General features: G+C 39.7%; 1 protein-coding gene across 1 annotated transcript in view; it reads right to left on the reverse strand.

Moving 5' to 3' along the window:
* dlc1 (DLC1 Rho GTPase activating protein) overlaps window positions 1-16,726 on the reverse strand; it is an 85,466-nt gene that overhangs the window by 58,202 nt on the left and 10,538 nt on the right. The window contains exon 5 of the mRNA XM_086082379.1: window positions 4,497-4,527. Coding sequence (XP_085938505.1) covers window positions 4,497-4,527 — 31 coding nt within the window. The remainder of the gene's footprint in view (window positions 1-4,496; window positions 4,528-16,726) is intronic.

Below are 16,726 nucleotides of genomic sequence, written 5' to 3' on the forward strand. Positions count from 1 at the left end.
GCGGTTCAGAAAATGGATGGATGGATCATCTGAACTTCTCTTTGTTTGTTCATCTTGGGGGGGGCTTTTTGCCACTTGCTGTCGACTAAAAAATACATCACAGTTGCTCAGGACTCAGGTAACAACCAATCACGGCGCACCTTCAGAAACCACCAACATTTTGAAACATTTTGTCAGAACTGGAATGTCCAACACTAATCCTGGTCCTAGTAAAGTAGGTTTAAACATTGAGATTTGTATCGATTATACTGACTTTGTGTATGGGTCTTTACTTCAAATACCACATACATTAATGCAGTTACAATAACAAGACTAACTGGTGGAAATTGTGAGATACAAAGTATAACTGAATGAATGCTTCTTGTCTGTATTGTGATTGTAATCAAAAGTTTAAGTGTGTAATTGTATCCTGATTAATGCTGGAATCTTCCGTGGTACTAGTGAGACTAGAGACTAATGACTTGAGGGAAACCAAAACAAAAAGTGAGAGTCTGAAGACAAAATAGTTCTTCATGGTTCAAGAATAATGTACCGGTACTCATCCAGGACAAGTGAGGGTTCTTAAGCGTGTCCTTTTTCCTCCTCCCTTAAACGCAACAGCTGGTTACTTGCCCATCGTTGTGTTCTGTTCATTCATTTCCACTGGTTTATATTTAGAACAGGACGGCACAGGGTGGTTGTGTAAACCTCAGCTACAACCAAGATGAATATAAAGGCATCCCAGGAATCTTTCAAATGGGTGCTGACAAGCTCAGAAGCAATTAAAGACGTGCACACGTTCAGTTATGACATAATTTGATATTAAAGGTGCTGACAAGAAAATGAGAGAGATTGAAAATACATTTTTTATGGCCATCATACCTTGTGTAAAACATCTGTATGACTTGGAAAGCTACATCTGATTTTGAGGCTTGATTGATGTTGTTTTGGTACTAAATACTTTTACACCCATAATAATTATATATATATAGGACCGTTTTGATGCATAATTGTATTGAGTATTAATAGCTGATTGGAATGACTCCATGTCAGTGACACTCTCAATGAAAATGTTGAGTCCTGCCACAAAACACATCTAAAATTACATATCTTGCCACAAAAACACAATATTTTCCTATGATTAAAAGGTGCCTGTATTTTGTTATACTATTTGCCACTTAATTATAAACCCAGTCGGGCTCTGTGATCTGCAGACTTGGGTCAGTTAGTGGTACCCAGAGTTCAAAGTAAACATGGTGAAGCTGCATTTAGCCGTTATGCTCCACACAAATGGAATAAGCTGCCAACAGAAGTTAAGTCAGGTTAAAAACTTTGCTTTTTTCTTATTCCTAGGATTAAGGTCCTCTAAACATTTTAAATTCTTGTTTTTTTCTTTTCATTATTATAGAAAACTACATAATGTATTTTAATATTGTCAATGTATGTTCTTTTAGCATTTTTGTAAGATGCTTTTGTTCTCTCTTCGTTACTTCTGAGTGTCATTAACTGTTGTGTCGAAACAAAATTGCCTTGCCTTTCTTTACAGTGCATTAGTTTGAGAAGGAAGTAAGCATTACTGTCCTTATATGATTGTGTAACAGACCATATTCACTACTAAGCTACAACTGTGACAAACATCACGGGAGCCCCATAAAAACCTCCTCAACAGATACATATGATACATGCGCACAAGAATGGTTTGGTCACTGACTGCCCACTTTGGTACATTCACAACTGCTGGGAAGACATTGAGTGTCAGAGCATGACAGGTACAGGACTTCGAAACGACTTGGAACTTCTCGCTGATCATTAAAATTCAGTTGTCACAGAGAAATAAATGAACTATGAATGAACAATTCTCTCATGGGAGCGCAATGGAAGCCTTTAGGGCAGAATGTGTGATGTAACACTGTCACACATGTGTCATTCCCAGCGACTTTAATGGTGATACAGAGGGTTCTTTGAAGTACTACAATGAACACTGGGCTTTGTGCTCAACCAAGACCCCAAAAACTCCACTGACTTCCCACAAACCCCACCCCCTTCTATACTCCCCATCACACGGAGGCGGCGCTGAGGCTTACATAACTTGCTTGCAGGAGGCCAGACTGATCTACATGAAGTAAAATCACAGAGTATTACAGCCCTTTTGATGTTAATGTCTTCCGCAAACTTCAGTTGTGAGCAAAAAAAATGTTCTCTATAAAAAGGTGGTGACACCATGAGAACTGACATACCAACAGCTTCTGCACATTTTCTGTGAAAGGCTTTCACAGCAAGTGGCAGTAATTACAAGGCGAGACAGAGCAATAGTGAGCGAGGACTCCCAGCAGGCTTTGCAACAGCAGGGGGCAATATGAAAGCCTCGTCCCCAAGTCGCACCACCTCGCCAGCAATGTTTACCAAAGGACTGAGGGCATGGAGGGATATTTAATGAACACTGACCACCACCAGCCGCTTGTCCGTCCATCCATAGTTTGATGGCCTGATGCATTAGCAACAGACTGCTGAAAGAGTGGAGGAAGAGAAGGAATGTTCTTAATTTCAGTGCCAGGCAATTTGTAGACCCTCCTTTACTCTACCACGTGGAATTAATACAAACATATAAATACACACCTGGGATTGAATGTCTGGATTCTTAAAAGATGAAATGTGCGTCGCCGGGATTGAATGAGTTAAAGCTGATTCATCAAGTGGATGAGGTAAAGCATTGCAATGTTTTGACATAATGTCAAGACACTGGCTTTTCATCTGCAGGAAGTCATAAGAGTTGATAATTGTGGGTGTAGCGCTGAACAAATTCGAGACAAATCCCTTTAGCTGATAATTTGTAGCTGCATTAAATACAGATAAAGTGGATCATCTCAAGCTGAATACCCTAAATGTCGTATAATTTGTAATTCAACCAACATTTAAGGGGAGAATAAGCCTGTAAAATCACACACCCTTTCACCCTTCATTGTGCCTGACTGCTCGCAAGACATTTTCCCACCACGTACCAAAAACTTGACTGATGTGTGGGCTTTGATTTTCTTCACCTTTTGTTTACTGAACATGCTAAAACCAATGTAAGTCATCATATGCTAAGCATGTAAGAAGAAAAGAACATCTTAAATCTCAGTTTTGTGTTTTTGGTGATAAAGCAAATTGCGAGTGGATCCTTGTAATGTTCTGATAAGGGCCGTGTTTAACTCATTCTTTGCCATTGACGGCTATAGACGTCAAAAATTCATTTGAACTATTTCTATTAGTTTCACCTTTATTTCCACTTTTGTTAGTGTACATTTAGAACAGATATAAAATTTGTGATTAATCGTGAGTTAACTATTGGAGTCATGTGATTAATAACAATTTAAAAAATAATAATCGCCTGATGCCCCTAATTAAAAAAAAAGAAACGATTTTTTTTTTAATTTGGCGCGTCAGACGGGTAAAATTTATAATTGTTATTAGTCACATGACTTCAATAGCTAACTCTGGATTAACCACAAATTTTATATCTGTTCTAATATAGAGTTTTCATACTCTTGTTGACAAAAGTGGGAAAAAATGTGAAACTAATAGAAATAGTTCAAATTAATTTTTTACGTCTATAGCCGTCAATGGCAGTGAATGAGTTAATTAAAGTTTTTACAAGATTGGCATGAGCCATGCTTTGGATAACTCTGATAATAAGGACTGACCCTGCTGACCCTATTTTCGCAGACAGGCGCCCATGTGCTAGGCATAAAAACAAGATTCGATTTAGACTTGCGAAAAACAGGTCTAAGTGGTGACACAGGTGGTGTAACGCGATTTAGGTGGATTTGATTGAGGCGCAGGCAGACAGATTTGGCGCTCCGCGGCCATGTGTGGTGGATGTCATTACATTTTATTCACAAATAAGACTACTGCGCGGGACAATATCACTGAATGATTGCACAAATCATCCTAAAAAGATTTTATTAGCAGGCCTCTTCCTTTCCTTTCACTGAGATAGACTTCAGCTCCCCATGACTGTTAACGCGATAAGCAGTGTAGAAAATGTATGAATGGATGCTTGTTGGACCAACAGGAAGAATTGTCTTTGACTTTTTCATTGCTGACATAATCGCACAAGCAGCTGAGTGAGATTTAACTGGAATGGGTAAACAGATGCAGGTCAAATGTTTTGGGCATCAGGCTCGACAAACAGTCTGGCTCTTATCTCGGAAAGGCGACAGGCTAGATGGTCCACTAGATGAGTCTGGGTTCTTATCAAGTCTAAGATCAAGCGAGTCATCGGACCAGATCCTGTTCCCCTTCACTCCCTTTTTCCCTCTCTTGCGCCACGCCAATTGTCGGACAATGATATCAGGAACTGTACTGCAAATGCTCCTCACATGACTTCAGACTGAGGCAGATCAGGACAATTGCAGACAATTACACTTTGTCAACAATAAAGGCGACACAAGCATGTTCGAACAGATGAGAAACCACACCAACGGTATGTGGCTAAACAAATGCAAGCGCTGTATCAACACACTAAAATCACTGACCTGCTTTTGTCCTCTCTGGCATTGCAGTACTCTGAAAAAGAGAAGGAAAAAAAATGAGGCTTAACAACCAAATCCTATCAACAAAAACATTGTGTAACATACAACACTGTGAAGAACGAAATATGTTTTTTTTTGCTGCATAGCCAAACGATGACAAACCTCCAGATTGGACAATCTTAATTCATGGCCACCGGAGATTATAAACCCCAAGAGACTTCTTGACAAATATTGCATCATTAAGATGTGCTCTGATCCGTTGTTGACTCAAGCATAACATAGGTAGTGGCTTGTCTGATAACATCATCATTCTGGGAATGTAATGGTTCATGCTTGGACTAAAATAAAATTGCCATCAAAATAATGTTGGGGCAAAGACAAGAATTGTGCAGGCATGTGTGCGTGTGTGTGTGCGTGTGTCTGTGTGTGTGTGCGTGTGTCTGTGTGTGAGTGCGTGGTAGGCAGCAGTCGGTTGGAATGCAGAGGTCTTTCTTGCCTCTGACTTTTGACCCCAGGTTCCTTGGCTGACCCCAACACCCTGACCTGTTTTAATCCACACTCCCATGGAAGAGCTCAGACAAGGCAAGGAAGTCAAGGTACATTTACAATACAATTTACCCCATTTGTAAGGAAACTACAAAATGGATGTGTCCTCCTGCTATTTGTAATAAGATCTCGAATGAGATGTTTTTTTTTGTCTGATGTTTTGATAGTTCCAAGAAACAGTTGATGTCTAAATGATTCCTGTTAACGCTGACTTGCAAAAATGACTCAAATTCCTGTAATGTCAACAACAACAAAACACTGCACGTGCTCATCAACTACTACTCACAGACAAAAATCCTCCTTTGAATAGCTCTTTATGTCTGTGTATATTTGGCATGTAAATAAAGACTTAGTAAGTAATCTAACTCCATTAGAGTGGATGTTACCTGGTAGAGGGTAAAAGCTATTTTACATATTGATCAATCGTCAGCATGAACAGAAGATCTGGAACTGTTCTGCCAGTGTCTTTTTGAATAGAACCCAGCATCACTAACGTATAGATTACTGGTCGAACGGACAATTGTTTACAAAAAAAAGAGAGAAGTGGAAAAGTGTTAAGAAAAACGAAAAAAAAAGGAACAAAAGTGCAAAAATGCTGGCTCCTATAGGCTGCAAAAAAGGACCCGCTATGATTAAAGCACTGTGTTCCACCTCCACTGGTGTGACATGTGACATTCTCGCACATGCCCAGACATAACACGCAGGCAAGCACACATCCTCCTTTATTATACTGGAATGACAATGCAATCATTTTTTAAATGCCACTACTTGGACACCTACTTTCAAAAATCTTTTTTTCTCAAAATGTATGTTGTAGTTTGCCATTTTCAGTGAAAAGTAGTCTTGTGTTAAAGCCTCCTGAATCACTCATGCACAAATATATATATATATATATATATATATATATATATATATATATACATAGTGCATAACTAAATGCCATTTTTTCAATACAGCATGCAAAACTTCATTCAAACCCAACCGACACTACTCTCTGAATCATATCCTATCTAACCCTATAATTTGAGACATCATCATTTACATTGAATACAAATACTGCATGGATTACTACCAGAAACAAATAAGAAGACAATAAAAAGCTCAACTATGACCATGTGCCTTTTGTTTCGCCATTCTCAAGAGAGCTCTTACTTTATGCTGAACCACCACAGCAACACAAGCGTGACACACGCTGGTGAGAGTGAATACCATGACTGCTTTCATTCATTCATGGCTTGTTTTCGCACATGTGATGTGAGCCGATTAGCACGAGATAAAGTGTTGCCTTTGTATACTGTATTTATGTTGAATTATTTTCTGTTCTAAACTAGGTAAAAGTCAAAGCAGGTCCATCACTTGTGGTAAATCTCCCCGGGTTTGTCTGTGTTTTGAGTAATACATGACTCTGTGGACAGTTACATTTACAGTTAATTGCCAACTAAAGACCCAAAAGTAGGCCCGAGGGGAGAGCCAGAGACTTAACGGTTATTAAATCACCAGGATAAGCAGAACAAGAGTGAGGTAACTTCTGAGACAAATTTATGTTCAGTGCTATTACAGCCGCTGTTAGACTCAAATAATGTTAGCCCAAAAACGTCCTTGCTACATTCCTTTGTGTGTGTGCCCAGACAAAATATTACTAATTTTGACCCCCCGACTCTGGGTGAAAGGTGGATGACACCCTTGAGTGGTCGCCAGTCAATCATAGGACGCAGACGACCGTTCAAGCTCACATTTACACAGTCACAGAAGGAATCCTCTCTAATGGAATCAGAAAAGTAAACCACAACATTGTGAGTGACCACAGGCATAACCACTACTCTCAATTTATATATTACAAATTTGTTATGGAATAGAATCAATATGGTACTGTTTCCACATATAAGATCAGGGCTATAACATTTTTCCAAAAACAGCAAATGTTTTTACAGCTTTTTATGTTGTTGAAACAGTTTTTGTGTGAAACAGGTGAGTGGCAAATAATACTGTGGTTGGCTGTATTATAAAAATTAATTGCAAATTACCTCGGAGTTAAAAACGCTTGTGAGGTGACATATAGAGAGAAATGAGAGACCAGAGCAAAACCGGGGAAAAAAATAATAATAGCAGACTAAAACCGTATACGGTGGTGTTACAAAAAATACGCCGATTGACAAAAACTGTTCATTATTTTAAACTGTATTTTACTATGTCATTCCTGCGGTGCTACTGGTGAGTGGTGGGAGTGGTTATACAGTGCCAAAACACCTGTAGGGACTTTTATGGTTGTGTTATTGTGAGAGGTCCAACATCAAGCGATTAGATGACAGAAACATCCCCACCCGCCACGTAACCTTTCAGCATGAAGGAGAATCACTTTGTCTTCAAATTTGACCTGAATTTTGGCCTTAAAGTGGAAGTCAACCTTAAACATTTCTTGACAATAATATGTTATATGCTGCGATTGGCTGGCAACCAGTTCAGGGTGTACGCCGCCTACTGCCCGAAGCCAGCTGGGATAGGCTCCAGCACACCCGGGACCCTCGTGAGGAATAAGCGGTTAAGAAAATGGATGGATGGAATGAAGAGTTATGAAGCAAAATCTCAGGGGGCGGCCATTTTGCCACTTGACTGAAGATGACATCAATGTTGCTCAGCTCTCAGGTAACAACCAATCACAGCTCAGCTTCAGAACACAGGTGACGGATGCTGCTGCTCAACTCATATGCCACGAACACAATATTAACCAGAATACCGTATTTAGACCAGTGGGGCTGCATAGAACATATTATTGCCCCCCCCCCCCCCAAAAAAAAAAAAGAAAATTGGGGTTGACTTCCCCTTTAACTGTTTGGTAGCATTTTAACAGGCAGCCAGGGAATGTTGCTAACTTAAGTTTAAGTTGAAATGGACACTGCACACACACATAAAACCATCAAATTTCTTCCAGCATATCAACAAAAAGGTGATGACAGTAATGACAATATTATACTTAAATGACCTTGTACAACATTTGGACATTTGGGCGCTTGAAGATGGAACGGGAATGAATAACGGTCTCCATATGGGAGGTCTGTGTCCAACAAGACATTTCAGTTCAACAGTGTGTGTCCTTGCTATTGTGTAAACACCACACCACGGGTTCCTGTCATTGACCCATGAAGTCACTTGCACAGTAAAAATCTCCCCTCCACACAACTCTGTTTCCCTCATAATAGCAATTACAGCGAAATAAATGTGAGAGACTGCAGAGCCGTGCAGGAATGCGGATGAATGGGTACCAGTGAGTACCAGTGTTTTCATAGCACCGTGGGCGCATATTTTCTTGATTTTCACCCCGTATTTCCCACCGACGTGCCACAGAGCAGGTTGGTCCCGGGGGCCGGGTTTGTTTGGGGCCGTGTCAGGTGTCCACTGGGGAGCTGTAAGCTGCAAAGCAACAGGCGTCAGCTGCCTCATTTACTGCCGCTAATTTACTGGAAATAGGTTGTGTTGGGGCACAGGAGGTTTGGTATGTTTGCTTTGCACGCGTGTGTGTACGTAATGACCGAGAAATATGTGTGCCGGACTGATAAACCAATGCTGGGTCCATGTCAATGTATTATGTGCGTTAGATGTTGTTGAGGTTTCATTTGGTGTAATTGCAATGAAGGCCAGATCAAATATTGGCTGAAGGAGTCACGTGTTACATTTCTAAAAACAGTTGGGTCAAAAGAAAGCCAATAATGGATCAAAAATGGACTTGTCCACTTTATGGGTCAATTTGACCCAACTTTCTGCGTTTAAGACCCATTTCTTGACTCAAAGTACCCAAGTAGAAGATCGGTCCATTTTTGACCCATAGTTGGGTTATTTTTGACCCAACTGTTTTTAGAGATAGATACCGATATAAATTTGTATTTTTCAATAATATCGTCTTTGAATCTCTATGTCTCTGTCCAAAAGATAATCACTCATGTAAATCTAGTCATCACACTGCTCTTGCTAAACAGACCTAATTAGTCCACCATAACTTAAGCTCGCAACCCCCCCCCCCCCCCCCCCCCCCCCCCCGCTTGCTGTGCATCTGTGGTGTGTGTATATGTGTGACCACCCATGGTCGTGCTGGCCAAGGATTAGGGGAAGCTCAAGCTAACCCAAACCTTTTTCTCTTTACCGCTTAACACAAATGGACAAATTGATGCAGATGGCTCAGGTAAGCTGTTGGCTCCAGTACTAGAAATAACGTAAAAGTGTGTACGTGCGACCGAGGGCAATTGTGTGTGTGTGTGTGTGTGTGTGTGTGTGTGTGTGTGTGTGTGTGTGTGTGTGTGTGTGTGTGTGTGTGTCGGTGGGAGCACATGAGCACACTTGTACAGAGTTATTTGAGATGTTATCTGGAGCTCATTGCTTTTTTAAATTTTTATTGGCATGATGTCCTCTTATTTCCCTGCACTTCTAGAGGAATTTAATTCCCTATGCTGTGCCGAGGCCCACGTACGTACACATGTGCAGGGCGACGTGGGAAACAATTTCATGTTACACTTCTTGCCCCCACCCACCTGCTCGCCTTCACTCATACGTTCACCCTCCACGTTACATTAACACATTTTGATAGCTTCCATATGTCACAGTTGGAGCGTCAACAGGAAGTGATGCGATAACTTTTGTAATCGCAACTGTGAGGGTCCAGATGTTGGTTCAAACTGATAATTGTTATCAAAAACAGCAGTGGGAGGAGTTTGGGGCCAACATAGATACAAAAAAAACAATGCACTTTATGGACTGAGGAATGCAGCTGAGTGACTTCCTGAGAACCACCGTGACCTTGAGCAATGCACCGAACCCCCAGCCTCCGGTGTGCTTCTCAATCACCCACACTCGTTCCCCAATAGCATTCAGTATATGCATGCACTAAGGAAATTAAGAGAATACAGGAAGTGCCCCCTTTTTTGTTGTTCTTCAAGGGCTTGTGGGTACCTGCAAAAGTACTGCATTAGTACCCTTGACCAAAATATTAGCCCGATAGGGTACAATAACATGGATTGTATGACGGAGGGGCAGAAAATGGAGTCTGACTGCATCTCACGTTCTTACAGATAGACATAATAATGGCTCATGGATACAAAGCTGTGGTCCAGAGTCATGACATGCGTACACAACGTTGTTTGCAAGAGTAATGGCAAGAAAAAGGCTTCTGGTTGAGGCAGTGTCCAATTGGGATTTATTGTTGGGCCCCTGAGGCATATGCTTTGAACTGCCTTTGGAATTCATCCCCGGGTGAGACAGTAACTTTTGACTAGTCTCGGATTGAAAAGGCACACGCTCTAACTCATCATATCCATCACTGAGAGGCAGATGGCACAAGGTAAATGATTAATATCTAGTTAACTGCTTTATAATTTGAATGATGTCATGTCAAAGTTGCATTATTTTGTTTCCACTGAACACTTTAGTAGCGGCTCAACATTTATCCATTAAATATGTTCCCACGCCCTTTTTGTTTGTTTTTGTGAGGGGTTGTACATTGTGCTTTGGTGTTTGGTTATTGGCTCTATATCAATACTTGAAATGTTAAACCATGGGAAAGAATGCAAGATTGATTGATTCTATCAAATTAAAAGGCACAGAAGCTTTAGTCACATGACAGCATTGATGTTACGAAACCAAACACATCACCTTTTCCCACTCACCAGGTGGAATTTGTGACTGAATGATTTGGGTTAATAGAGATAATCCACATAATCCCAACTGCACTAACAATGCCAGATTGTCAATTAGCCACTGGCTTTATTTGGAGAAAACAGAGACGGTTAACAACGCAGAGGGATTACATTTGCCTACTTGGGGAGATGACAGTGGCACCAGAGCAGTTCTCTGACTTCGGAGGAAGGCTAGACATAGCTGGGTCCAAACTTTATTGCATTTACTTAAGTTGTTGTTGTTGTTGTTGTTTTTATAAGATAAGAATTCAGACTATTCATTGACTCCAGCAATTCATTTAAGATATCTAGGTCAGTAGATAATTAACTGCGGGGTATACACTTTCTACAAACAGGAATGTTAGTCTTAAAAAAAAAAAATATATATATATATATATATATATATATATATTTTTTTTTTTTTTTTTTAATGTATCCAGACAATTACATTTAATTCAAGTAAATCAGCTTCAAGGGAATATGTAAGCAGGCAAAAATTAGCAACTCAAATTTAAATACAAAGTTGCCAAAAAAGCCCTGCAGCAAAAGTCTGAAAGAGTTATTCCTCATTTGTACCTCAGTTTTTTAAATACATTCCTCAGTGCATGTTTCAGCATCTATGGCATAAAAATGTGTGTGCGTGTGGGGGTCTGTGTGCGTGTGCGTGTGCGTGTGCGTGTGCGTGTGCGTGCGTGTGCATGCACAATTTAAATGTAATCTAGGAACCACAGTTGTGCCCTGAAATATGACTTTAATTTATTCCATTACCACACTTGTAACCCAAAACATTTGTATCTCAAAAAATCTTAATCTTAACTCATTCACTGCCATTCACGGCTATAGACGTCAAAAATTCATTTGAACTATTTCTATCAGTTTAACATTTTTTCCCCCTACTTTTGTTAACTAGAGTATGAAAACCTGACGCCCCTAATTTAAAAATATATATATGAAAAATTAGTCAGACGATTAATTTATTTAATCATAATTAATAGCATGACTTCAATGGTTGACTCACGATTTATCCCACATATTTATATCTGTTATAAATGTACAATACATTTTTTTCCTAGATTTTCAGAAAAAATGAAATTAAATGAAAAAAATGTTAAACAAATAGAAATTGTTCACATGAATTTTTTACGTCTATAGCCGTCTAATGAGTTAATAATCCCAAATCATCTGCAATTAATCTCTTTGAACTGCCTCCTCAATTTAAAAAAAAATGTTTTAGTAAAAAATTAATAAAAATAAAAAACCTCTATAGTATTTTACTTAGTAAGATCAAGTAATGTTATTGTTCAAAGCCTTATGTAAAACAGCTCACAAATGGGATGTCACAAAAGACTTCCGTTTTCCCATGCAGTCACGAGAGTGTAAAAAGCGGCTGATGGCATTATCAACAGGGGAAAATGTGCACACGGACCCGCAGTCATGAGAGTGAGAAGCAACCTAAAGATGCACAGGGAAGTGACTTTATGCACTGTGCCTACTGTCAAGACCTTTTTACGTGGAAGCTCTTGTGGCGACGCGTGCACAGTTGAGGGTTTAAAGTAGGCCTTTGAAACTAGGAAAGCACCATGTTCAGTCACTATGTAAATACATAGGGCTGATGCTTCCCCACATGAGTAGGCAACTGCGGGGTGTCATTAGTGCCATGAATACTGACCCAATCACGGATGTCGTAATCCATGGTGGATTACCTCATTGTTGACCAAATGTGAAACGTCGGCTACAAACTAGCAGTATGTGAGGGGCAGTTGGGCCAGAAGCCAGCCAGGAAAAGGATACTATAATGTGAATAATGTGAAACAATGTCAATGGAAGCTTGAAAGTAGGTGTGCAAAGTGTCCAGTAAATAAAGCCTGTGGATGCGCTCCACATCGGCCAATGCAGCATTAAAATATGATCCCCAACATTAAGTGAAAAAAATGCACCATTAACGCAATTCCTAGTAATGTTAAATTTATTCACTTTACAGGGCAATGAAACAGATTCGGATTTCATTAGAGAGTGCCAGAAAGCCCCAAAGGTCCTCGCAACTCTCAGAAACCACAATGTGTATGAATGTGTAGGTGTGTGCCAGTTTGTTTGTCACTTCTGGGATTTATTGCACTTCATTACCTGGAGGCTGCAGAGGGATTTCCAGATACCTGCCTTTTAAAGTCATCCCTAACATTTACTGTCAACATGTACATCATTGTGTAACTATTCCATTTAATTTTTACGGTCTCAGTTATTAAATAAACGTGGACTTCGATTCACTGACTCACTGCGAACCAATTTGTGGTTGCTAGCAACAAAGTAGCAGAGTGATGTCTTTGCATAGTCGTTGACATGTGATTTATTGTAAAAACAGTAAGTCAATATAGTATACTTGGGATGTGATTTAAGCACCATTCCATAAAACACACACAGAGTGGCCAGTAAACAAATACTGATATGAACAATTTCAAATTAGTAAAGTAAGCAAAAACCCTGCGACAGTTTGGCTTTAGCTAGAGCTGCTTTTACTCAAGTGGCAGGTAAATGAGCTCCTGGGGAGCTCGCTAACTTGCTAGCTAGGACTTGGGGCTAAAGTGAAACTGTGGCAGGATTTTTTTACTTTCTGGACTTGGATTTGCCACCTTTGCTGAAGTGAGAGCCAACATGGGAGCTGTATCCAACAGTCTGCCTGTCAAGAAACAGAGGTATCAATTTAAAAATATGTTTATTACTGTGGTTGTATCATGCAACATGGGTTTCATGGCCAATTTATCAACTTGAGCATTTAAGGCAAGATCTTTGATTATACCTAATAAAGAGTCCAGTGACTTTTAATCCACTATGTATACACAGTCTCCTTCCCGTTCCTGAAGTGCTCAAATCTTGAAATAAACGGAAAAACATGATTTCCTTTTGAGAGTTGAGAAGTTCAATTTCCATATCCTGTATCACATACTAGCCTTTTTTTTTTTTCAGGTCTGTATTTGTCTCCTTATTACAGCTCTGCCAAGCCGAGTGAGGAGTGACCTTGGGGACAATGACACCATACAAAGTGGCCGTCATGGCCAGAGTAACCACTGGAATTCAGTTCCAGGCAAAGTGGTTGGATTCATATCTCCTTAAAGCAAAGTAAATGCTAACATTACCATCTCAGAGCTACGCACTCGTTGTTGACCTAACAACAGGCATGAGATGGTTTGCATGTAGAGATAAAGGAAAGGCAGCAAAGTTAAGCATTTTTCAGGACCTTGAGGAGGTGTGGTCGGGATAAAGGATGTTTGGGGACTTAGAGGCAACCAAACCGGAACAGAGGAAGGGCAGAGCAGAGATCTGCTTGCGACCTTAGCACGCAAACCATAGCTCTTCTATTGTCCACTAACTACAGCCAGATAAAGAGCCATGCACATACATAACCTAGTGACAAGAAGGAAAGTACTCATCAAATTGAAATAAAAATATCTCTAACAAATCCTCCTGCCAAAAGACATAAAAGACCAGACAGGAAACTCGCGAGATTCCGATTTCACCATGAAATTCTGACAACGCCACCAACATAGATGACAAAAGCAGCATTGTCTTATACTTGCCACACACGACTCGGCCAAAGTGGCTGAAGTGGATCATTGCGGAAAAATTACTCGTTGGCGAGTGGCGACTCTACAGCACACACCGTGCGAATGAGCACTGCACATTTACAGATACGCTGAAAATTAGAAACTGCCAGCCTGTATCAATTCTTGAGGCTTCACTTAAAATACATAAATACAGTATATTGTACTGTATTATTTTTACTTTTTAGTATCATTTTACTAGTTTTCAACCTGTTTGAGCAATGAGACCCATCTTTTTTTTTATTATCACTCAGTCAGTTTTGCAGCTTCCAGAAGACCACCGAGGCTGCCAAATCCTCTGCATTGCCTTCATCGCTGTGGCCGCGTTGCTCGCTGTGTCGTGGATTTTATAGACAGATCCAATGCGAGGGGTCAAAAGTTCCCCTGCTATGGAATGTTAGGATGAGGCTTGCTATAGAATAGTACTTGTCACCATATCTGAGAGTGTTGGTTTAAACACCCCTTACTGAATTTGACAGCCAGTACGTGCCTTGTTTAGTGGCACATCTCTTTAAGGAATGCCGCGTATGCCTTGCTAGTGAGAAAGCTCAGCACTCAAGGTGACTGATATGTTGTTTCCGTCTGTAACATTCAGAGGAAGGTGGTCAGGGGTCAGCAGCCTCCACCCGCCTCTGTGGCTTGGCATATCCTCTGCAGCCACTGACCCCTAAAAATAGATGCAAAAAAACAAATGGCTCTTAAACCACACGTAACTTGAATTTGACAGTGATGATTACGTGTAGAAGCCATATACTATTGTGACTTTTAAAAAAGACAACCAGTTAATTAATGTTTCAGATAGTGCTGTCAAAGTTAAAGTGCTAACTCGTTGATTAATCACACAAAAATATCGCATTAATCATGTATTGTGAATATAATTGAATATTGTGTTCTATTGCTATAAAAACATGGAACCTATCAAAAAAAAGATTAATCTCTTCTTTCATCAGAAAAAAAGTATATTTTTATCTGTTTCTGTTTTGCAGCAATTAACATTAGTTTCATCATTATTCACAAGTCTGTTTCAAACAGTGGGGGAAATAGCTTTTTGCAACATGGCCCTGGTTGATCTCTTATACTCTGCTGCTACCTGCCGGCCATTTTTGTAATAACTACTATTTTTCAAGCGTCCCTCTTCAATTCAGCTGGCTGCATCAAAGCCATCTCTAGCATAAAAAAACATTTACTTTTTTTTTTATAAATACTTCTTTGGGAGCAAGGTAATATTTCAAATAGAACGTATTTATACGTTTTTGGGGGCAAATTAGTTCAGGATTAATCATGATAAATCAAAAGTCAAAAATCTGATTAAACAATTTAATCATCTGACAGCTCTAGTTTCAGAATCAATTGGGGGAAAGTGATACATTTTATATTTATTTAACATTTTAAATGACTTAAGATGATCGATCTTACAAATCTATGGGCAGCATGGTGTAACATGGTTAGCACATAAACCTGGATTACCTCCCACACTAACCGGTACTATTGAAACACTCTCATTCACAGAACTAAAATGCTCTCATACATAATACCATTGCTGAGTACTGAAATGTTTTGATACCAATACATCCTGCCTCTCACCTACAGTCAGCCAGGATAGGCTCCAGTTCATCTTTGAACCACGATACCTAGAAGGATTACTGTAGATAAATAGCATAATGCTATGTGCTCTCTCAGTCTGTGATAGTTGTAAATGGTACTTTAATGGTGACCTTACTCATAGAAGTGTTCAGTAATGAGTTTCTCAATGATAGAAGCATTTTAGGACAATTTATATATATATATATATATATATATATATATATATATATATATATATATATATATATATATATATATATATAAAAATTTAAATGCGTACGGTGGAAACGAAGTTCATTAGATTATGGGGAAAAAATTAAACCCACCTGCTGCAAGACAAGAATGTGAGCCAAACACCAATAAGAGACACCTGCTGCACTAAGTAAATAAAAGAAACTTGCCAACAAAAACACTCAGGTCAAAAATAGCAGTTGCACACTGAGAGTAAAGCACCTGCTGTGACACAACATCCGTTCCAGATTAGCCACAAATTGGAAACAAGAATAACAACCACCTAACAATAGGCATACTGGCAAGCAGCTGATAATCTCTTTCACTTCCACCCACAGCGGTAAATACGGTACGTGATATCGAGCTTGATGTGTGAATTGTCACTCATCAAAAACATCTTCAGCCACATACCACCAACTCCACACTTTAGTTACATAAAAGGCAGAATGGTGCAGGTATGTACTAGGTACAATCACACCCAAGTGTTACAGACCAGTGGGTGTAAGGTTGACAGCAATAGCACAAACATGAGTTATCCCTGCACGGGATGGAAGGAATGCTAATGCAAATTCACCCAGGCTCCAGTGACCAAACCATAAATCATCACACATATACA

Source organism: Leptonotus elevatus, chromosome 8 (genome assembly GCF_054856555.1).
Source record: "Leptonotus elevatus isolate MCC_2025b chromosome 8, RoL_Lele_1.0, whole genome shotgun sequence".
NCBI lineage: Eukaryota > Metazoa > Chordata > Actinopteri > Syngnathiformes > Syngnathidae > Leptonotus > Leptonotus elevatus.